The 21841-nt window shown below is 46.7% G+C and overlaps 3 protein-coding genes and 1 long non-coding RNA gene across 7 annotated transcripts; 3 read left to right on the forward strand and 1 right to left on the reverse strand.

Annotated features, from left to right (window-relative positions):
- The first annotated feature begins 228 nt into the window (after nt 1–228).
- LOC119115854 (kinesin-like protein KIF3B) lies at nt 229–4497 on the forward strand. The gene is made up of 9 exons (XM_037240700.1): nt 229–906; nt 1363–2189; nt 2295–2396; nt 2477–2599; nt 2825–2943; nt 3054–3170; nt 3318–3432; nt 3507–3685; nt 4016–4497. Exons 1-9 carry the CDS (start codon nt 432–434, stop codon nt 4158–4160), a joined length of 2202 nt encoding a protein of 733 aa, XP_037096595.1. The 5' UTR covers nt 229–431; the 3' UTR covers nt 4161–4497.
- LOC119115855 lies at nt 2730–4966 on the reverse strand. Its single transcript, XR_005096201.1, has 3 exons — nt 4899–4966; nt 3504–3682; nt 2730–3443 (listed from the first exon to the last, which is right to left on the reverse strand). It is a non-coding gene; the product is annotated as an uncharacterized LOC119115855 (long non-coding RNA).
- On the forward strand, nt 4685–13306 carry asxl2 (ASXL transcriptional regulator 2). Of its 3 annotated transcripts, none has more exons than XM_037240696.1 (13): nt 4685–4864; nt 5773–5855; nt 6008–6010; nt 6726–6834; nt 6903–7038; nt 7380–7483; nt 7591–7711; nt 7776–7835; nt 7962–8122; nt 8183–8282; nt 8370–8475; nt 8608–9259; nt 9676–13306. In XM_037240696.1, exons 1-13 carry the CDS (start codon nt 4805–4807, stop codon nt 11194–11196), a joined length of 3216 nt encoding a protein of 1071 aa, XP_037096591.1. In that variant the 5' UTR covers nt 4685–4804; the 3' UTR covers nt 11197–13306. The 3 variants fall into 3 exon arrangements, with proteins under 3 accessions (XP_037096591.1, XP_037096592.1, XP_037096593.1); XM_037240697.1 differs by having other exon boundaries at nt 8186–8282; XM_037240698.1 differs by having other exon boundaries at nt 6906–7038.
- Nucleotides 13307–14012: 706 nt separating this feature from the next.
- Nucleotides 14013–21630, forward strand: dtnbb (dystrobrevin, beta b). 2 transcript variants are annotated; one of them, XM_037240822.1, is made up of 19 exons: nt 14013–14362; nt 15365–15413; nt 15779–15846; nt 15951–16031; nt 16110–16323; nt 16517–16602; nt 16835–16989; nt 17276–17381; nt 17462–17628; nt 17796–17920; nt 18280–18370; nt 18440–18528; nt 18652–18765; nt 18828–18924; nt 19026–19046; nt 19249–19408; nt 19682–19771; nt 19865–19918; nt 19998–21630. In XM_037240822.1, exons 3-19 carry the CDS (start codon nt 15780–15782, stop codon nt 20021–20023), a joined length of 1743 nt encoding a protein of 580 aa, XP_037096717.1. In that variant the 5' UTR covers nt 14013–14362; nt 15365–15413; nt 15779; the 3' UTR covers nt 20024–21630. The 2 variants fall into 2 exon arrangements, with proteins under 2 accessions (XP_037096717.1, XP_037096718.1); XM_037240823.1 differs by having other exon boundaries at nt 14014–14362; nt 17279–17381.
- Nucleotides 21631–21841: the final 211 nt, after the last annotated feature.

The raw sequence follows: 21841 nt of genomic DNA on the forward strand, positions 1-21841 counted from the left end.
CTTGAATATTTGTATGTGTTTGGCAGGTGGCAAGGTAAGGACATTTTTTTAGTGTTATGGACAAATATATAATATATTAAATACATTTTAGGAACCAATTTGAGGAAGAAACTGGTAATATAATGCAAGAAATACAGCATTACATGACGGGCGGACAGCGGGTTCGTTTCGTGCTGCAGTGACGTGATTGGAGGTGGGCGGGTCACGTGTGTTTGTCTCGCCTGTCCGTCGTCATCGTCATCAGGGCGTGTGCCAGAGCTGCAGTTGTTGACACCGGCGTGTTGTCATCCTCCGACCCGGGTTGCGGAGCCTGCGTCACGGATACGGCTACGCGCGTTCACCGTGAGGCGGCCTCATGAGTGAAAGCGTGAAAGAAAAAAAAAAGAAAGTAGGCGCGGTCCTCCGTGCATTTAGCGAATTTTCCCCGTACCATGTCCAACAAGGGGAAGACGTTCGAGTCGGTCCGGGTGGTGGTCCGCTGCCGACCGCCCAGCAACAAGGAGGCGACTGCCGAGAATGGACGCACCATCCTGGAAGTGGACACCGAGTTGGGCCGCATCTGCGTCCGTAACCCGAGCGCGCCACCCGGCGAGCCCGCTAAGGAGTTCACCTTCCATTCAGTGTTCGGCTGGGGGTCCACCCAGAGCGAGGTGTACGACGACGCAGTCAGACCCCTGGTGGATTCGGTTCTGCTGGGCTTCAATGGCACGGTTTTTGCCTACGGCCAGACCGGGACGGGAAAGACCTGGACCATGAGGGGGGTGCCGGCCGACCCAGAGAAGCGGGGCGTCATCCCCAACGCCTTCCACCACATCTTCGCGCACATCTCGCGTACCCGGGGACAGAAGTACTTGGTCCGGTCCTCTTACTTGGAGATCTACCAGGAGGAGATCCGGGATCTGCTGAGTAAGCATACTGTGATGATAATAATTCAGAATAATAACTGTTTGTAGTTGTTCACTCAATAGTGATTGAAAAAATAATGTGTACTTTTCTGTCAAATATTAGATTGTTCCCTCTCAATTATACCCCCTAAAGTTCTTCCTTGACAATAGACAAAGGTAATAAAGGTAGCATCGATCACAAATAATGCAACAACACATGTGGAGAGACAATCAGACAGTGCTTACGGGCCTATATTTTTTATCTGCTGTGACAAGGAAGAGAATGACTCCAAACACAGCCTCTGCATTTTTTGAATGGTGGACCAGATAGTTAATCAATTGCTTTGTAGAGATTAGAGAGTAGGGAATGATTTGGAGCACAGTCACTGCATTCGGGATCATTCATTCTTCATTCCCTGCTCCTTAATCGCTATTCTGAGAGGTAACCGATGTCGTTGAACAAATCTTATTTTTTCAGTGGAGAGAGGCCGAAAACTGGAGTTGAAGGAAAGCCCACAGGAGGGCGTCTACGTCAAGGACCTGTCCTGGGTGGTCACCAAGGACCCGGCTGAGATGCACCACCTACTGATGATGGGCGACCGTTCCCGCTCGGTGGGCGCAACCAACGCCAACCGGTGTAGCTCGCGCTCGCACGCCATCTTCGCCGTGACGGTTGAATGTGGGTCAGAGTCTGAAGACCCGGTCCGCGTGGGGCGCCTCAACATGGTGGACTTGGCCGGGAGTGAGCGCCAGAGTCGAACCGGCGCCCAAGGCGGCCGCCTGCGCGAGGCAGCCAAGATCAACCTGTCACTGTCCGCCTTGGGTAACGTCATCTCGGCGTTAGCGGACGGCAAGGGGGGCCACGTCCCCTACAGGGACTCCAAACTCACCCGGCTCCTGCGGGACTCGTTGGGCGGCAATGCCAAGACGGTCATGATCGCCACAGTAGGGCCCTCGGGGCGTGACCGCCACGAGTCTCTGGCCACCCTGAGGTACGCCGGCCGGGCCAAGAACATCAAGAACAAGCCCCGTGTCAATGAGGACCCAGAGGCCGTCCTCCTCAGGGACTTCCAAAAGGAGATTGCCAGACTCAAGGCCCTCCTGGAGGAGCGAGGCGCCCTGGCCAAGGAGCGGCGGCAACGGCGGAGGGAGAGCAAGAGACTCAGCAGGGACCTCACACAACTTTGGAAGGAGGACGAGGGGGAAGACAGCGGCGGGCCCTCGAAGTGGCGACACTCTGCTGGGAAAACGGATGACGGACAGTGGGATCAGGAGGCTGTGGAGAAGATCATCGAGAAGTACAAGGTAGACCAAAAAACAGCAGTAATCAATTGCTTATGGATGCTACAAGGTGGCGGCAGAGCACTTTCTTTACTCGAAAATTTATTTGAAAAATATGTTTGTGGCCAGGCTATGGAGAGCAAATTGCTTGAAGGAGGCAAGACCATCATGGATCACACCAACGAGCAACAAAAGTTGCTTGAACAGAAACGGCAGGAGATCACCGAGCAGGTGAGAAAACATCTTGCGCAAACGTCCGCTGACAATTGCAGCGAGTGACCGAGCGATTTTTTTTTTATTCTTCTTCAAAGATCTGCCGGGAGCGGCAGATGCAGCAACAGGTGATGCTGCGGGACGAGGAGACGCTGGAGATGAGGGAGACCTTCTCCTCACTGCAGCAGGAAGTGGAGATGAAGACCAAGAAGCTGAGGAAGGTCAGAACGGGTAGATTGTATAGGATTGATTTTTAAAAAAATGTTGTTGTTGTTTTTTTTTTTTATTATAAATCAACAGCATTTTTTCCATCAAACATTTTGTCTTTTTGTTCTTCGTAATTTTCTTTGCTTTTCCTTGTTTGGCCCATCCAGATTCCATTTCATGACTACTGTCGATGCAAGTCTTGACTTTGCTGTTGTCTCCTCTGGCGTGCGCACATTTAGCTGTACACTAAACTCCAGCTAGTGTGGGCCGAGACGCGTGACGTGATGGACGAGCACGTCGCGACCAGGCAGGAACTGGAGCAAACGCAGGATGAACTCACCCGAGAGCTCAAGTTCAAGTGAGGACGGATATTATTGCGGCTCACGTAATAATTATTATGGGATGTTCTCCACCTAGATATGACCATGACTTCAACTGCACCTAATTGGTGGGGGTGCCTATTTTCAGATCCCTATTGATGGAGAACTTTGTCCCCCCTGCCGAAAAGAAGAAGCTGATCAACAGACTTCACTTTGACGACGAGGAAGATCAGTGGAGGCTGATGTCGGTCATCCCATTGGAAAGGTACCATGGAGAAAACCGCATCCCGTACTGAATGTGACCATGACACAAGAATAGGATGAAACTATTTCACTGAGAAAGATTTGCAAACATTTAGTATTACTTTGCCATGAAAAACAAAATACTCACTTGCCCACATGTGCACACTAGCACGGCCACTCGAGTGAAGCGAAGGCCTCTGTCCGCCGTGGGATACAAGCGTCCAATCAGCCAGCATGCACAAGCGGCCGTCGCCACGGCAACAGGAGCCCCGTCCAGATATCAGGTCAGCGCTTGCTGCTTGCACAGACAAAATATGAAATGGAATACTATCATCTGTGTGTGCGTGCGTGTTACCAGGCTGAAAACGTCATGCTACTGAAGCTGGACGTGTCTCCGCCCAGCATGTTCACCCTCAACCTTCACGGGTCTCGATTGGAGAGGGTCTTCTCCCCCACCTTGATGTCGTCATGCGGGTCGGATGTCGTCATGCGGGAGAGGACCCGGTCATCGACACGGCTCAGGAAGTCAAGATCCTGGTGAGATCATTATTGTTATGAAATACCACCACAACTACTAATGACAATAATGATAAAATAAAATGGCATAGAAATTGCTAACAAATGCCAAGAACTTTATAAATACCCTAATATATATACACACACACACACACACACACACACATACATTACACACAAATACTACTGTTCCTAAACAACCATAGAAATTGCTAATGAATTAAAAAATGTTATAAACATAACAGAAAATCTATGTATATATAAAGTGAATATTTAAAAAAAATGTTTAGGAAATATTGAGCACTACTCTTGTCGCGCAATTCCAGAATTTATTTTCTTTGAGCATTTTAGGTATCAGGCCCCACAAGCGACGTGCATTTCTGCATCCGCGTCATCCACCGCCCTGACGTCACTCCCTCAGGGTCCGTGTCACAGACCCAGACCATGCTCGGCCGTCTATCTCGCACCCGAGGCCTCGCTTCGAACCAGCCCCTGAGTAGGATCTGGCACCGCATATTTACGACGCCAGTCAGCATGAGGATCTACTTAGTAGATTCTACTACATTGATGCTACTTCCTAACAAAGTGGATGTCAGCAAAAAGCACAGCCAAAGCTTCCATGTTTTTAGCCTTTCATTTGCATATTTTGGAGTCCTGTATTGGTGATATTGACATGTATTGCTTGCTACGGTGAGGCAAATATGGTTTGTATGAGAAATGCTTGCGCTGGCTATTTAGCTGCCTTATTTTTATACATGAGCAACATTGTCACAAGTAAATTTACTGTATTGTACTTAAATGTGAAAATAAAAATGTTGATGCAAAAAACAGCACTTTTAAAAACATTTGCCTAAAATTACCAAAAATAAATCAATGTTGTAAAATGAATAACATTAAAAGAATGATAAATGCATAGCCGTACTTTTAATTTAAAAATCAGTTGATTTGCAAACAGCAGCAGACGACTAGAGTGACACAAGTACAGTAGCGTGACGTCACTCGGAGGCGATCACGTGATCCCCCCACCTTTTTTTACAGTAAAATCCAATATGGTGGACATAGTGGGGCCTACGCGGCGGTGGCGGCGATATCGTCGGTTCAACTAGAAACGAGCGTTGCTTAACAACAACAACGACGACGATGAGGGAGCGACAGAAAAAGAAGAAGAAAGGAAGGACGTGGGCGGAAGCCGCAAAGACGGTACAAATATGTCATGTGTGGCCTTCCAACGCACCCACTTGCGTGACACTTGTTGTACAACGTCCACGCAAGACAGACACGCACAGCAGGCTTTGTGTGTGTCACATTAGACGGGTGTCACCAATGACCCGATCAATAAAGTTGTTTGTGCACGTAACGTCATATACACGTACGTGTGTCGAGGAGCTGAGTCGACCTACGTCGCGAGGGGCGCGAGAGCTAACCCAGCTAGCCCGATATGCCACTTCGATGTTCCGACGTTTTGACGCAAAAACAACGATTAACACGTCACTAAAGCACATTATAACAAAATGTAATGTCTTATGTAATGCTGGTAATGTCATTGTTTAAATGTAATAGTGACACGAGAACCCTGGAACGTTCCTCTTGACAGTTAGCAAGGAGTGCTAATGGAGTCAAAACAGTCTGCCAGTCTATTGCATGACTCTCAGCATTAGCGCAGTTATTATTATGTACTGACTCTAGATTTGATAACTAAAGTTTTGTTGCACGGACCAATAGAGTTGGATTTTGGCATGGAGCTCAACTATATATGACACCGGTTATAACAGTTAAATTCCAACTAGTGAATGCATCGCTCCTTATCACGTGATCGGTCGTCGTTTGTCGGCCATATTGGAGGTCCAGATCTGAGCTGAGCGTATGTTCAAAATTACACTGCTCAACAGGCTGGCTATCAGGGCGCAGTCGTGTCCAGAGGTGCACAATGGCATGGGGAACCTCTGTACTTTTTGAAATGCTTGAATGTACATTTGAATGACTTGTTTGATGGGCTTGGTATTGTCACCCAGATGTATAATTCTAAAAAGATCTGTCTCAGCTTTTGTACGAGCTGTGCTGGTGTACCTCATAAATTCACGGGGTTTTTTTTCCACCTCAACTCTCAGGTGCTGGAAAAATACCCCAACACCCCCATGAGCCATAAAGAAATCTTGCAGGTCATCCAAAGAGAAAGACTTAAAGAGATAAGGTAAAACAACAACAACAGTATGTACATTTTCACCAGTGTTGTCTTTATCGTCACCACAGCAAATTGCTCACATTTCTTGTCATTTCAAATACGCTTCTAATTGTTTTCATTTCTTTTGTTTTCTCCATATCATTGTCACTGTTTTCATCCAGAAGGTAAGAACAAGTTAGACCCCCCCCCACATATCTAACAAGCTCACTGTTTGGCATGACTTTTACTAATATCAATGTATCCCATAGTACTGTAAATTGCATAAAGACCGTCTGTTGCCTTCAAACCCAACGGTAATCGTAAAACAAAGTTTGGAAGTATGCTATTTTAGTAGGTCACTGCAGGTAATGTTAGTTTGGGATTTTGTTCCCTGGTTGTCCCTTATGTGAACCAAACTTTGAACTTAAAACAAAGGTACATATCAAACATTGTTGTTTTATTTCTTAGCATTACACTTAGGCGTGATTATATGTACAGTCTACATAGAGCCCTTCCTACAATGTGGCCCGCGCTGAAAACAAGTTTCACAGCCCCGATGTAAATAATGCACTGTACCAGATTTGGGGATGTGTTGTTTCACGTACCGCCACTAGAGGGAGCCCGCATATCTCTAGCGGGCTGAAAACCCAATTAAAGCAAAAGCTAAGCACTTGAGAAGTAAATCCTTCAGATAGGACTAATAAAGTGGTCCCGTATTTTGTTTTTAAGCTTTGGTGATTACCATGTTTATGGATGACTGATAATCTACAGAAACATGAACTAAAATTACCATTTCTATTGAACATTATTTTGTATCGGTTGTCGCAGCATGCTAAAAACCATTTGATAGCTAGCAAACAAGGCTAACGATTTCGCCCTCTCGCCTGATGACGAACGCAGCGGAACGTCCCCGTTGGCCTGTTTGAATGCAATGCTGCACACAAACTCTCGCGGAGAGGAGGGCATCTTCTACAAAGTTCCGGGCAGGATGGGCGTCTACACCTTGAAGGTCTGATTGAACTCCTAGATAGACCAAACAAAAAGGTGTGCCGCAGCCAATTTGCGTGTTTTTTGAAGAAGGACATCTCTGAGGTGGCCACCGAGCTGTCGGAGGAAGAATCCGAGGAGAGCAGCGAAAATCTTTCTGACTCACGGAGCTCTGAAAACAATAGTGGGCCTCAGGAAGGCAGGAGGAGACGCTGGATGCGGCCAGGTAATCGCACGCAGCCATCCGAACCGCTCAGCTGACTGAGTTCCGAGACAACGGTATTAAAAGTTGTGTTTAGCACCTCTATTGCATTGGAAATGTAAAGACAACTTTTCTGTGCTCTACTCCAAAAAAGTGATGTTACAAGAAAAGAGGTCTGCAGAGATTGTTCCTAAAAATGGTCCCAGTGAGCATGTTTACGTGTCGTTATTATCCGCACGATAATCCCATGGGCGGGCGTTTCTGTGCTCCCGCTGTGGTTTTGGTTTCATCCAAACAAAAGACACAGCGGGCGTGTCGCTCTCAGGAACTATCTTTTGTAACATCTGCCTTTGGCGTCTCAACAGTTCCCTCCCAGCCGACGTCGCCGCAGCCTCGCTGCTCGTCCCCGTCCGTCGCCGCCAAGCTCATCTCACCCTCGCAGAAGCACAGCAAGAAAGCCCTCAAACAGGTAATCACTTTTTTCAAGTGCTGTCACGGGCCGCCCCTTGCTTAGACGTGAAGAAAATCGTTTTGGTCTTACATTGTTGAATTTCTTGCTTCACGTTTGCTTTGGAGGCATTGAAACAGCAGCAACAGCGTAACCAACGCAGGCAGGCGGCCATGCCCAGCGCGTCCACATCCAGGCTGCTGCTGAAGACCATCAAAGACATGGCTGACAACATCGCCGCCAAGACCGGTGGGTCGCCCATGTTTAGGGCCCGCCAGCCAAACTTCTTGTTGCTAATGAACGTCATTCGCAGATCTCTGCCTTGCCAGCGGCCCCAGGAAGGTTTCTCAGAGGCCACGTCGTCTCAGTGCAGGTAACATCCAAAGAAAAACGCCACACGATCAGCTTGCATACAATTTCATGTTACACCGCCATAATTAAGGAACTCTGTCAGAAACAGAGAACCCAGTTTTTGATCCATGCTTTTTTTGCCGTGCAGGCCACCTAAAACGTAACAGGTGCAAAATTGACGTGGAGACCCCAGACTCCATTTTGGTCAACACCAACCTGCGAGCCATCATCAACAAGCACACCTTCTCCGTCCTGCCGTCGGACTGCCAGCAGAGGCTGCTGCGACTACTTCCCCAAGTGGACCAGCAGGTACCTCGGCTCTTCTTGCGCGCTAGCCGTCTGCGATACTGATGCGCGGCTCTTCTCCAGCAGGCCTGCACGGATGGCCTCCTCAAAGTCACGAATTCGGCGTTGAACAACGAATTCTTCACGTCGGCTGCGCAGTCGTGGAAAGAACGGCTGGCCGAGGGTGAGCGCGATTGCCCCTGCCTGACCCTTGATGGCGCTATCCCGCCGCCATCCCGGGATGGGTCACCCAGGACTTTTTTCTCGCCAGGCGAATTTACTCCAGAGCTGCAGCTGCGGATGCGCCAGGAAATCGAAAAGGAGAAGAGAGTTGAGCACTGGAAAGAAGCCTTCTTTGAGAGCTACTACGGCGAAAAGTAGGTTGACTGGAGATGATGATGACTTGCTTGATTCTTGCAACATTAATTTGGGACTTGCTCGAAACTCACTCCCGCCTGTGACCTGAAGTGGTTTATTGTTCATGCCACTCCATTTTATTCCCTACCTAGTTCTGGACTCAGTCTTGGGGAATCTAAAGAGTTGGCCAAAGACAATCTAAAATGGGAGCCCAAGCCACGTCAGCCAAGACAGCTGGCCCGAGTGTCGGAGGAGGCCAACGCCACCAAGGACCGCTGCAGCCGGAGCGATGAGGTCAAAGACTCAAAGACCATGTCATCGATGGAGAAAACACAACCTCCTTCGAGAGAATCTCTTTATGTCCCAGAACAGATGAAAACCAGACGCTCTCAGCAAGCTGAGGAGCGGAAGATGCCCGCGCCGACCTTGGGAGCAGTACCCAAAGACCGCGATGAGCGCGTCACCACAAAGACGCCGAGCGAGAAAGAAAACAAAGTGGAACTGCCCCAGTCTCCTCCCAAGCTGAGGCCTCTTCCTCAAGCTCGAATGGACGTCATCGAGGATCCACTGACGTCTGGGGTTAAGCCTCCTGCAGAGACAAAGACTCAGCCGGAAGGCGCTTCAGAACAACAGAAAAGAAAGCCTGTCGGCGTGCTGGAGAATGAGGCCACGCCGGAAAAAAGACAGCGCATGTCCTCCATTTCCTCAGTGTCGTCCGTCTCCTCTGTCTCCCCTCCGGCGTCATCCACTCCCAGCCCGGCCGCGCCTACTTCGGCCGGCAGCCAGAGAGTTCCGCCACTCATGGTAGGAAGATGTCTCCCACTGGCAGCGGCTGCCCATTGGTGGTCGATGGGTGCAGTGCATTAGCCCCTACCTTGCTTTCTTTCAGCAGCTCCGACACTCGATATATGCCTTTGAAACGTAGATGACAATTGCTGTAAACTTGAAATGGAAACAGCCACAACGGATTCCCGTGACCGCATAACTGTTGCGTTACTTACTTTGGTAGCATTTTCTTTTCTTCTTTTCTCAACAAAGAAAAGAGTAACTTGGACTGAACAAAACAGACAGCCCAAACCAAAGTGAATTTGCAAATACAAATCTTGGTTAGGAATTCGCTTGTATTCAGATGTCAGGTCTGGCTATTTACATGCTGGGATCAACTGCTGTTTAATTCCTGTTGACTGTCGATCCACCCTCACCTACTTGTTTGGTTTCAGATTCCAGTCTCACGAACTCTTACCAACGACGTGTCGCCGAGGACGCCTCTGCCCGTCTCCATCAGCAGCCCAACTCGCACCGGCGCTCGCACTTTGGCAGACATCAAAGCCAAAGCTCAGCTTGCACGAGCGCAACGAGCAGCGGCGGCCGCTGCCTTCAGGGCTGCTCGGCCCGAGTCCGGGCAAGGCGCAGGCAGCGTCGAGCCAACAAAACATTTCCCGAGGCCAACATCGCCACAGGCCTCTGCCAGGTTATCTGTTAACACCACCAGCACACCACCGTCTCGCCCGCAGGACTCCCTCGATCCAGTCAGCCCCTTAAACATTCCGGACGTCATAACAGTCCACGTGCAACCGTCTGGCACTTTTTCAGACTCGGCACCCGGCTGTCAGGAAACCCCTTGTGGATCCACCCGAAGCAGCTTCTGCATCCCTGCGAACAACCCGCTGGTCGCCAGGCTCTTGCAAGGCAAAGAAGTCCCTTTGGAGCAGATCCTCCCCAAACCACTCGGCAAGGTGGAGACCCAGATGTCAAATTTACACTCCGGCAAGGAGAAGACCATTGGCGGTCCCGAACAACACCAGAGCAACACCGCCGGCTGGGCCTTCGCCAATGACACCAGGTATCCCAAGGAACCTCTGGACAAAGACACTCAGGAGCAGATCCTACAGACTCTGATGGAGAGGAGAATTCAACACGGTGGACATCAAGCGCTGCACGGCGAAGAACACGTGGACCGACCGCGGATATCCGTTGGATTCTTGGGCCACAAGAGGACGTCGAGGCCCGCCATGTCAGGACACTATCTCCTCAACGTGTCCACGTACAGCCGAGGTTCAGAGAGCAAACGGCCCCACCGAGCCGCCTTCCTCGATGTGGCCGGTCTGAAGAGAGAAGCGGCGGATGGACAGGAGGCGGCGCCAGAGGGGACATGTGAATCTAAAATGGAGCTGCGGGGATTGTCCGTGAGCAAGCGCGAGCAAGCCGACAGCCTTCTGCCTTGTACGGCCATTAAAAGCGAGCCGGGATGTGAGCAAAATGCGACAGACGACAAGATCCCAGGCCACAAGCAAGTCTGCAATCAAGGAAAAGCTGAGCCATACCTTCCACTCAAAGAGCCCAGTCACCAACGACCGTCTGCCTTCCCGACCCCGAGGATGCCCATCCATCAGGAATCGCTGTCGTCCCGCTACGGCGGAACCATCAGTGTGTCTGTACCGCACACTTTGAACCACAACGCTGGCGGCGGCGAGACGGCGCCGGACGGCGGGAGCGTCATGTCCTTCTCGGTGACTGTCACCACCATCCCTGCAGCCGCCAGCGCCTTGGACTCCGGTGAGCTCAGCGGGCCGGCGCCGCCGGAGCCATCCTTCATGGAGGCCGCCGGCATGGAGGACACACAGTCCAAGTGCTACTGTCGGCTGAAGGCCATGATCATGTGCAAAGGCTGCGGGGCCTTCTGCCACCACGACTGCATCGGACCATCCGAGCTGTGCGTCTCGTGTCTGGTGGTACGATGACGCTCGGATCGGGGCGCTTGCCGTGAGGTTTACACTGGACGAGGGGTTAGCACACCGGAGGTTCAGGCTCAAAATCTCTATCCTGCTCCTTCCCTGGGTGGTGCTTGCTTGTTTCCCCGTGGTTGTGCGAGTTTTTGCTAGTTGCTTTGGATTCCTCCCACATTCCAAAAACCCGCCTTAGCTTCATTGAAGACTCTAAATTACAGGTGTTCAACTCCGGTCCTCGAGGGCTACTTTTTCAGGGACTCAAGCCGCTCTGCTCCACAAAATGAAAATGCTTTGACTTATGTGCACCCCTGCTTACAGTTGGCGTGGGGATGGCGCCATAGCACTATTTCGCTAATAGACCTCTCACCTCAACCTAGTTCCTCAGCACCAACTTACTGCCAGATGATGCCCATGCACTATTTTTCTATTTGACAGGGCTTTTTGAGGAGAGTTTTTCCAGCGACTTGCTAAAGATACGTACGTTCCCCTGAATTGACAAATGGCGACTTGCAAGCCGACTTTTGGGTGGAGCTTCAGGATGAAGCGAAAATGCACTACAAGCGTAACAGGGTAACCTCATTTGTTCTTCCCCAAACTTTTGAATCCTCAACTTTAACGTTTTAAGTACACCCTGAACTTTCACCCTGAAGTCGAATATGTGAGTAAGACTGGCTGGTAAAGCAATCCATTGCGCATGTCGCCAGAGTCAGCCGGGAAAGGTTCCAGCTCCTTTCGAAAACGGATGACGGAATAGTCATCGTCCTAAACCGTTTTTAAAATATCCATTCTTAATCTAATCGGTAGTCAGGTCGGATCCAATCTGACAATGTTTGCACTTAGCGTTAGCGTGATATATATTTTTAAAATAGAGATTTATGAAAACCATTTTTTAAGCGGGTAAATTGAGGGGCGGGGACGATTATTTTTTATAGAACCTCAAGACTGTTTTAGCGTTTTCAACACTTTTTATTTTACTATCGGGCCTATGTCAGTTTAAAGGCAAAAAAGGGCGTTGACGATAATCACGGTGTATAAAATACCTCCTTGTTGGTGTTTGTCCTGCGCATACACCGAGGAAAAGTGCAACTGTTTTGTATTGACACGGGAGACTCGCCAAGATTCATATATAGATTTTTAAAAGCATTTTTTTTCTATTCATTTTATTCAAATAAATTATGACTGCACAAACAAATCCCAATTAAAAAGTAGCACGAGCATTTCGCAATTAAAACTCACTGAGGGCTCATTTATATAGAAAGACCGTCCGATTCCCTCCTTTTTTTCTGTAAATATTTAAGGCCATGGCCTGGATGTAAATGTTTTCTTTCAAATCAGCAGCCGTTGTGTTTAATTTGGCACTGCGCGATTTATTTGTGGTGCGATTATGGAAACACGCGCGATAAAGCACTTGGCTTTGAAACACGCACGCAACATTTCCTGCAGGTGCAATAGCAAAAACGCCAAAGTCACCTTAAAAAGAAACTAATTATATCCAAGTTTGAAATGTCTTGTAAAACAAAGTAATATATTTTAAATAATATATTTTAATATAAAAATATATTTGCGTTTGAAAATCAACAGGGTATGTACTTTTTTTTTTTCTCCCTCCATTTTTGGGTCTTTTTTTGTGGGGACCTGACAGGCCACCATAGCTTTTTGAGGTCTTAAGCACCCAGATATATACGTGACATGTGTTTTATGTGTTTTAGATATGTCTACATTTGTGTGGATAGGCGAGAATTTTTCATGTATCCGTTAAAATCGGGAGCTCTAAGTACGAGAGGCACGTTTAGTCATTTCATGTTGTTGGATTCATGACAAGCCCTCCTGAAATATTGAAAAATAATCGGAAAACAAATTATGTGACCGTACTGCATTTGTTTTTGGGGGATTTGGAATTTCGAGGTACAAAAATCTTAATAAATTTAACCCCCAAATACAAAATAATAATAATAAAGAATTCCCTTGATAGGAAAAAGGTCAATGTCTACCATTGTAAGACTCAAATGTCATTTTGTTGTCCGTTCTAATCAGGTGAATGTAATGTTATCAGCCCGATTGTGTAAAAAAACAAGTGTATTTTATCAAAAGCTTTAGACTATTATGAATAAAATATATATATATGTAAATGTTCATTGTTTTTTTGGCCTCCCCAACAGATGAAACATTTGGTGAAGTAATTATTAATGCAATAGAATGCCAATGTGTTAGTTGTAATTCAATTAGCGATAAAAGGAAGGAGTTCATTTGATGAAAATAATTTTACATTAAAAAAAGGTATTGTGACAATTACATTACTGATAGATACAATTTTAAAATGAGCATGAATTCATCATGAAATTTGTAACATTTTAAATAATGAAATTAAAGGAGTGTGAAGAAAAAAGCAACTTAATTCTTCATACTAAGTCAATTACTTTTAAAACTGTTTACTCCAAGAAACCGCTAGGTGGCACCAAAGCAAGAATGCCTTTGCTTTCACCTGAGCACAACCATTAGGTGAGTTTTACAGCCGATACAAAAAAAGATCAGTTGCGCAGTCTGAGCTGAGAATATGTAGTGATTTGCTCTATTTTGCGATCAAATTACATGTTGGAATAACTTAATTGTGAAATAAACATTGTTTAAATAAAAATAGTATAATATGTATATATATAGTACATTATTAAATCACAGAAAGGTGAAATGTTCTGTTTCAATAACAGACAATGAAAAGAGAAATTATTTCATGATACATGTGATTATGTATTTCTTGATTTCCTATATACTTGGAGCAGTGTGGCGGTGCGCCTTTAAACGGCGCGGCTGCGCGCATGCGTGCAGAGGAGCAGGTGACCGACCGCGCATGGCATCTCCGCCTCCGCCGCCTGGCTCGCTGGCTATGCCGAGCTGCACGTCCGTGTGCCAGGCCACCACCGCCGCAGTGCTCCGGGGGCTACCGGAGAGAACCGAGACGACGATGACGGACCGTCGTTCAAGACGCTTCTTACGGTTATCACACAGATTGCTGTGAGACTGAGAAGAGTGGCACGATCTTTTCTCTCTCTCTGTCTCTCGCTCTCCTTTTTTTTGTTTTGTTCGGGGAACCTCCATCCTGGTGCTGATGCAGCGGAGGATGCTGACGGTGCTTTAACTGCGGGATTGGAGGCCAGCTTCCGCGGAAGGGACTTCGACGCAGGTCGGTGAATGAATCACACGTTATTCGGGATGATAGTGCTATGATGTCACGAATGGAGAAACTGGGGATCCGTGTGCGTGACATGGCCGCTACACGGGGGATTTGTTTTGCGAGATACCGCAGAGCAGCGTCAACTGGATGCTGAAGGTGCGGTTTGTACGTGAATGCACCTTGAAGCAGCAGCAGCAACATCAGCAGCGATGATGTCATTCGCACAGCCGTCGTTTATTATGTCATAAAACTGGGGGGCTTTTTCTATGCACTCAGTTCTTGACATGTTATGCTGCAGCATAAATCAACTCGTTATTCATCCATAAAACAAGCCTCCACTGAAATCAATTATCCCGCATAGCAAAATATACAGCCCATGCATATTTGCAATCAATATCATACATCTCAAGTTTGTAGGCGTACCATTTTGCATTTGCTCAAATGTGTCTAGTTTTTGTGCCATTGTCGTTTAGATTTTATGATTAGAGTAGATTTTTTCACTAAGACTGTTTTACAAATGTTTCATATGATTTGAGTGCAAATCAGCACTACACTTTCCACCAACATTTTATTAGTATTTTTATACTCAAATAATTAGTATTTTCATTTGGTGACTGCAATCAGTCTAGATTTTTTTTAACTAAAAAAGATGAACAAATACATGACCTATTTTATAGTTAACAGTTATTCCATAAATCCTCCATACGGCCTCTACTTACACTCTATTTGATTGATTAATATCTTTATTTGGAACATATTTAAAACATAAAAAGATGAAAAATAAAACAAATAACATTTAAATATTAACCATCATAATAGTGCATTTTAATATACATATATAATGACTGTTTTTTTGTATGCATAATAATCACCCCTTAACTTGTATTCTAATACAGCAGCACATAAAACATACATTTATTTTTATTATAATTTCTATGCTATTATTAGTGCATAAACTCTATTTTATTTCAATGCGGGACTTTGATTGCCATCTCTGTCTTTTTTTTCCAGGCTCATTGTTGAAAGAGTTTCCATTTGTGCAACGTTGAGCCACCGACAGGTACAACTACCTGATCTGTCAAATGCTAGCTATCACCAACCTGTTAGCTTAGCCAATGGAAAAACAAACAGCCTAGCCGTGAACTTTGGAAAGGCTAAAAATAACCCACTTACAAGACCTCCTACACTTCAGATGAGCAATAAATTGTCAGACAGGGCTCATTTGTTTATTGTGCTAGCATGTCTCATTTTTTGTATTGGCAGCGGCTGCCGGTGGTCACCACTCTTAGCTTAGCATCATCTCATCAAAATCCTGAGTGACTCTTTTGCTACCGATTTGGTCACTATTTAAACCACAATGGTCTTTATGACATTGAATGATATTGAGTCCTATAAAGTAAATGTTCTTTCTCTACCCTGCCATAGGATGATCGAGGAGGGCAGCAAGCGAGGCAAGGCCGCCGTGGAGAAGAGGCAGCTCTTCATGGAAATGAGTGAGTAGACACCAGTGGATTAGGCTTCCGTTCTTTGTACACTTGTATGAGCAGAATGAAAACTAAAATAAAACATTTTGTATTTTTTTATTTCTTGTTTTCAGGAGCTCAAAACTTTGATGTGATCCGACTGTCGACGTACAGGACAGCGTGCAAGCTACGATTCGTGCAGAAGCGGTGCAATCGTGAGTTACCCTGCCGGCCCTCAGCTAAACGCTAAAACTATTTATTACAGCCTTACTTCTTTTTTTTGGTGGCCTCAGTACACCTGGTGGACGTGTGGAACATGATCGAGGCCTTCCGAGACAACGGCCTCAACACGCTGGAGCACCACGCCGAGATCAACGTGTCGCGGCTGGAGACCATCCTGTCCTCCATCTACTACCAGCTCAACAAGCGGCTGCCAACCACGCACCAGATCAACGTGGAGCAGTCCATCGGACTGCTGCTCAACTTCATGGTGGCCACCTATGACAGGTGCACTCGGCCTTACAAAACATCTCAACAACAAAATCACAGATCTTGCTGGCCTGGTCTGTTCTACCCATCCTGTCCTATGTTGTCCTAGCCTGTCCTGACCTGATATCCAGTTTTGATTTATGAATTGTATTTTACATACATACTACATACAGCAGAACACGGAAGTTGAATGGAAATTGTGTTTGTGCAGCGAGAGCCATGGCAAGTTGACGGTGTTCTCCATGAAAGCAATGCTGGCAACCATGTGTGGAGGCAAAATTGTGGACAAGCTGCGCTGTAAGTACACAGGGGGTCTGCGAAAACATGAAAGGGTCATCCACAGAGTCGTTTGGGATAAATTATTTGGTCAGATTACTACAAAAAGTGCAGACTGCAATCAAAAAAATAAGTTTGTACTTTCCTACTCCTTTTTGAACATCATGTAGCTTCTGTCGCTGCACACTTTGACCTTCCGGGGGGCGCTGTTGTTTCCCTGGCTCAAACTTGTCTTTCTTTTTTTCCCTGGCAGATATTTTCTCCCAGATGTCAGATTCAAGTGGCGTGATGGTGTTTGCCAAGTTTGACCAGTTCCTTCGCGAGGTGCTCAAGCTTCCCACGGCGGTGTTTGAGGGCCCCTCCTTTGGGTACACCGAGCACTCGCTCAGGACTTGCTTCCCCCAGCAGGTGGGAGGGCCACATTGCGGCCCATTCTTCACTCCAGTCCCGTTTGTCAGGATGATCCTCCCCCAAAAGAAAAAAAGGCCGTGCCTCAATAATAAATAATTAAATGTTTCTTTTTAGGATACTGAGAAACTAGATAGCCTGCACACTTCTACAACCCCATTATCCCAGTTTTTACTTTTACTTCCATGTTTGAATAGGAAAAAAAAGTCAATTGAGTCATACTGGTCATTGGTCATTGGTATGCGTGTGTTTGTGTGTGTTTGTGTGTGTGTGTGTTTGCATCCAGAAGAAGATCACACTGAACACGTTTTTAGACGTCTTGATGGCAGACCCTCCGCCGCAATGCCTCGTTTGGCTACCGCTCATGCACAGACTGGCTAACGTGGAAAACGGTACGTTCTGGGCCGATTTTCAGAATTTGAATTCCAAGTTCCAATTTTCACATTAGGAGGTGGACTGTAAATGTTTTCAGTCTTCCATCCGGTGGAGTGTTCGTATTGCCGCAGCGAGAGCATGATGGGTTTCCGCTATCGCTGCCAGCAGTGCCACGGATACCAGCTGTGCCAGAGCTGCTTCTGGAGAGGCCACGCCAACGGACCGCACAGCAACCAGCACCAGATGAAGGAGCACTCGTCCTGGGTAACCACTACACCAACTCTTTCGCCAAAAATTCAAAGAATGCACTTGGAAATGTTCGCGATTGTTGCTTAACCCCATCTGGAGTTTCAAACGGAATTTGCTTTGTTGCCGCGGCAACACGCCAACGCCCTCATCCTCATTGTCGCCTTGGTCCTCGCCTCTTGTAGAAGTCTCCCGCCAAGAAGCTGAGCCACGCCATCAGCAAATCACTGGGCTGCGTTCCCATCGGCGAGCCACCGCATCCCGTCTTCCCCGAGCAGGCTGAGAGACCCCAGGAGCCCGCTCACAACGTGTAAGTCGTCAATTCTCAGCAACTTCCTACGAGCGTCATCGAAATGTCTCGTTAAAATGTTATGTCATGTCATCTAAAAATCAGAATTGTATTTTGAAATCATCTGCGATGATTGACAGCGATTTCAAACAGAAATGACCACAAAAACTCAAGAAAGTCAAAAAGAGCTTTTTCTATTTGAGACTTTCACCTCATTACAGCGTCCTCTGCTGGTACAACATTTATTTAACCTGCAAAGGTCTCATTGAGTTACAATAAATCTTCTCAAAGCGAACAAGATTTTTCTGCCATGCTAATCCTTTTTACTTCATCATGAACTGTGATTCCAATTGAGTCCAATTTTGCTGTTTTCCTCACAGCGTTTTGGAGAGTCCCAGCCGTTTGGACGAGGAGCACCGCCTCATCGCCCGCTACGCCGCGCGCCTGGCCGCTGAGGCGGGAAACTCCGCGGTCAGAATTCATCACAAATGACCAGCCTGATTCTTGTATTCATTTGTAACGTGTTCTTTTGTTTCACAGCAACAATGTCCTCCTTCCGACTTAACATTCAACTTTGACGCCAACAAGCAGCAGAGGCAACTGATTGCTGAGCTGGAGAACAAAAACAGGTGGGAAAAATGCAGACCCCTTACAAACTTGGGGATGTCAAAATTATTTTTTTAAATATAACTGTACTTCATATGATTGAATTGAATCCTAATGGTACAACAAATGTGTCACGTCTTGTTCAGGGAGATCCTTCAAGAGATCCAGAGGCTTCGTCTGGAGCATGAGCAGGCGTCGCAGCCCACGCCGGAGAAGGCCCAGCAGAACCCCACGCTCCTGACAGAACTCAGGCTGCTCAGGTAACAAGCACGCTAATCTTCACGTAGCCTCTGTTAGCATGACATTATTTGCGTCCCGTCAGGCACAGGAAGGACGAGCTGGAGAGGCGCATGTCGGCCTTGCAGGAGAGCCGGCGCGAGCTGATGGTGCAGTTGGAGGGACTCATGCGCCTTCTCAAGGTTCCAATCAAATCCAAAGCACAGGACAGCATGCGTTAACACGGTGCACTAACGCCTTTCCCCTTCCCCTTCCATCATCTTCTTATCTGTCGGGCCGACAGGACGAGGAACAGAAGCAGGCGGTGAGTGGACCTTCTCGTAATTTGCTGGCTTATACATTGAATGGATATTGCAGCCTTATTAACACATGACAACGTAAGACAAAGATAACGATTGAGTGTGATTATTAGGATTTGACTGCTATGACCTTCCAGTGTTTTCGTTTTTATTGAGCCTATTTACCAAAAGAGGTTTTTGATTTTTTTCTGTGCTCGCTCTCTTCAGTCGCAGTCGAGCGGCTCCCCGCACTCGTCGCCCAGCCACGGGGCAGGCTGCTCCATGCCCATGCCCATACGCTCCACCTCGGCCGGCTCCACCCCGACGCACACGCCCCAGGACTGCATGGCGGGCCTCGGGGGCGACGTGCTGGATGCCTTTGCTCAGGGTGAGGCCAAGACAAAAAAAGGGGGGAGCAAACAAAGCACAAAACTTGCTTTACGGCAATTTTCCTCACATGCTTTTAGCTCAGAAAATCTACGTGTTGCTAGTTTCATTAGCCCGTCAATGGCGTTTTGCTTTGTGCTTTAGCATTAAGCTAACACCTCCCGCACGGCCAAGTCAATGTGGTTTCAGTCAAATTTGATGTTTCCAGTTAACTTTAGCTGCGATTGACAAAAGGCATCATGAAGTGATTGTTATTTTGTCCCGTTGGTGTCAGGTGTACCTCGAAATCTGCGGAACGACCTACTCGTGGCGGCCGACTCCATCACCAACACGATGTCGTCGCTGGTGAAAGAGCTCCACTCAGGTGAAATCAGTCCAAGCAAACTAATAAAAAGCATGAAGTAAATTCTAAAAAATAAATGTTTTTTTGGGGGTGGGCGCACTATTATTCTTGAAGTGGACGACGGGGCGGATGAGGAAGAGACGAACATGAGAAACGGAGGCGAGAGAGGTAGGCCACAGACAAAACTCGAGAAATTGTTGCTTTTACTGATAGCGTGCTTCTTCCGATGTGTTTTTTTGGTCTGCAGGCACCATGCGAGTACAGAAGCAGTGAAGCCAGAGCTGGTGCATCGTCAAATCGGGAACAATCAACAACGATGACACCTGCCGGGCATTCGCACGTTAACTCGACTGCATGCTGTCATCCAAACAGGAGGCAAAAAAAAAAGTTTCTTGGCACCTTGCAGGAGTAGCAGGAGGTGTCAAATTAGCCAGTGTGTTGTCCTGTAAGCTCAAACTCATTCTGTACATATTGACCACGACATGGCTCTCGTCCCACGTTGCTTTTTAGCGTTAGCATTGGATTTGTTTTTAATTTATTTTTGCATGAAGTGACACTTGTGTCTGATACTGCCGCGGCACTTTGTGGCTTTGCTACACTCGGAGGCCCATTTAGATTTTGGGTTGGTCGTGTATCGCTCTTTTTTCAACATCCACACTTGCCTGCACTGCGACAAAAAAAAAAAAACACATGCAACTTGTAAATTTTTTGACTAAAAGAGTCATTACGAATATTAATGATTGACATTGACAAAAAATGCACTTTTCTGTTGAAAGACGGCACGCAGGCCACGTTAGCCGCTACACTGCTGCTACTGTGCACAACACGACTCGACGTGGACCCTTCACTTGTGTTTTGAGTGTGCTGTTTGCTCCCTCAAATTACGCAATGAGGTGAGAAGTGCAATGGAGGTTCAGTCCGCTGCTCAGGAACTGCACAGCTACAAATTGGGAACGGGTGGAAAGCTCGTTAAATTCCGTCAGAAATCCATCGCTTAAGTCAAAAAGTGGATTTTTATTTCCTCACTGTGTGTGTGTGTGTGTGTGTGTGTGTGCGCGTGCGTGCGTGCGTGTGTGTGTGTGTGTGCGTGCGTGTGTGTGTGTGTGTTTTACCAGGCTGAGAAGGTCACGTATGGGGGCAACTGTGTTTTTGTTGAAGCATGTTGTCTACGTGATCGCGTTTTGTGGCTTTTTCTGATGTGGCTATTTTGCTGGATTGTTGCGTGAAAAAACAAAACGCACTGGAGCACAAACTGTTAGAGTAGGGGTGGGCAAAGTACGGCTCACGGTCCACATATGGCCCGCTCCGTTCTTCAATCAGGCCTGCCGGGAACTCACATTTTTTCCTTTTTTTTTTTTCTTTTGCCCACCCCTTTTTCTTCAAGCGCCATTCACTGTGTTAACAAAAACAACAACAAAAAACCGAAGCATCAAAACAAGCTCCTGTTTTTCTTGTCGTTCTCCTTTGTCCTGCTATTTTGTGTGACTTCATTGGTTGGTTGTCTCCTTGTCAGCCTTGTCGTTTGTGCCAAAACTAAATGCGTTAAAAAAATGTGTGTGTGAATGTGTGTGTGTCAGTGTCACCATTAATCATTCACATAATGCCTGGACATGCTTGCATTTAAATGGAAGAAGCTAGAAAAAAATGTGCAAGTGTTTATTGTACAAGCAGAGCTCATTGGAAACACAAGCGGCAAGTGTTTTTGTTTGTTGTTTTAAACAATGTGCAAAAAAGATGTTATTTATTCAAGTCTGTGTGTGAGATTATGCTACCGCTATACATTTATGTTTGGTTTTCAAACACTTTACATAGGGAAAAAAGTCCTCTAGTCTTTTGTAAATAAATCAAATGTGAGATATTAAAATAAAATATTGTTTGGCGGTGGTGTCGTTGTTTGTCACGATTGGCAAATCTTACGAGACTGTCTAGGCCGCTGAGTTCCAACATGCTACCAAAAGCTAAGTGGACAAGAAGAGGAAACTGTTCATCATTATAGGGGTGAGTAATTATTTCAACAGCTATTTTATTTTGTCATACATTATTTTTATGCTTGTACGCAAATGTTGCTAGGCTTAACCAAATAGTTCTCCT

The sequence above is a fragment of the Syngnathus acus genome, chromosome 22 (assembly GCF_901709675.1).
Source record: "Syngnathus acus chromosome 22, fSynAcu1.2, whole genome shotgun sequence".
NCBI lineage: Eukaryota > Metazoa > Chordata > Actinopteri > Syngnathiformes > Syngnathidae > Syngnathus > Syngnathus acus.

What these genes read in the sequence shown, in the direction of transcription:
- LOC119115854 (XM_037240700.1), top strand. Translation starts at nt 432, where the DNA reads ATGTCCAACAAGGGGAAGACGTTCGAGTCGGTCCGGGTGGTGGTCCGC. An exon ending in GAGCCCCGTCCAGATATCAG is followed by an intron (nt 3,433 to 3,506) that starts GTCAGCGCTTGC and finishes GCGTGTTACCAG; the next exon opens with GCTGAAAACGTCATGCTACT. An exon ending in CTCAGGAAGTCAAGATCCTG is followed by an intron (nt 3,686 to 4,015) that starts GTGAGATCATTA and finishes TGAGCATTTTAG; the next exon opens with GTATCAGGCCCCACAAGCGA.
- asxl2 (XM_037240696.1), top strand. Translation starts at nt 4,805, where the DNA reads ATGAGGGAGCGACAGAAAAAGAAGAAGAAAGGAAGGACGTGGGCGGAA. An exon ending in GAGACGCTGGATGCGGCCAG is followed by an intron (nt 7,039 to 7,379) that starts GTAATCGCACGC and finishes GCGTCTCAACAG; the next exon opens with TTCCCTCCCAGCCGACGTCG. An exon ending in CAACATCGCCGCCAAGACCG is followed by an intron (nt 7,712 to 7,775) that starts GTGGGTCGCCCA and finishes CGTCATTCGCAG; the next exon opens with ATCTCTGCCTTGCCAGCGGC.
- dtnbb (XM_037240822.1), top strand. Translation starts at nt 15,780, where the DNA reads ATGATCGAGGAGGGCAGCAAGCGAGGCAAGGCCGCCGTGGAGAAGAGG. An exon ending in CGTGCAGAAGCGGTGCAATC is followed by an intron (nt 16,032 to 16,109) that starts GTGAGTTACCCT and finishes TGGTGGCCTCAG; the next exon opens with TACACCTGGTGGACGTGTGG. An exon ending in CAGGAGCCCGCTCACAACGT is followed by an intron (nt 17,921 to 18,279) that starts GTAAGTCGTCAA and finishes TTTTCCTCACAG; the next exon opens with CGTTTTGGAGAGTCCCAGCC.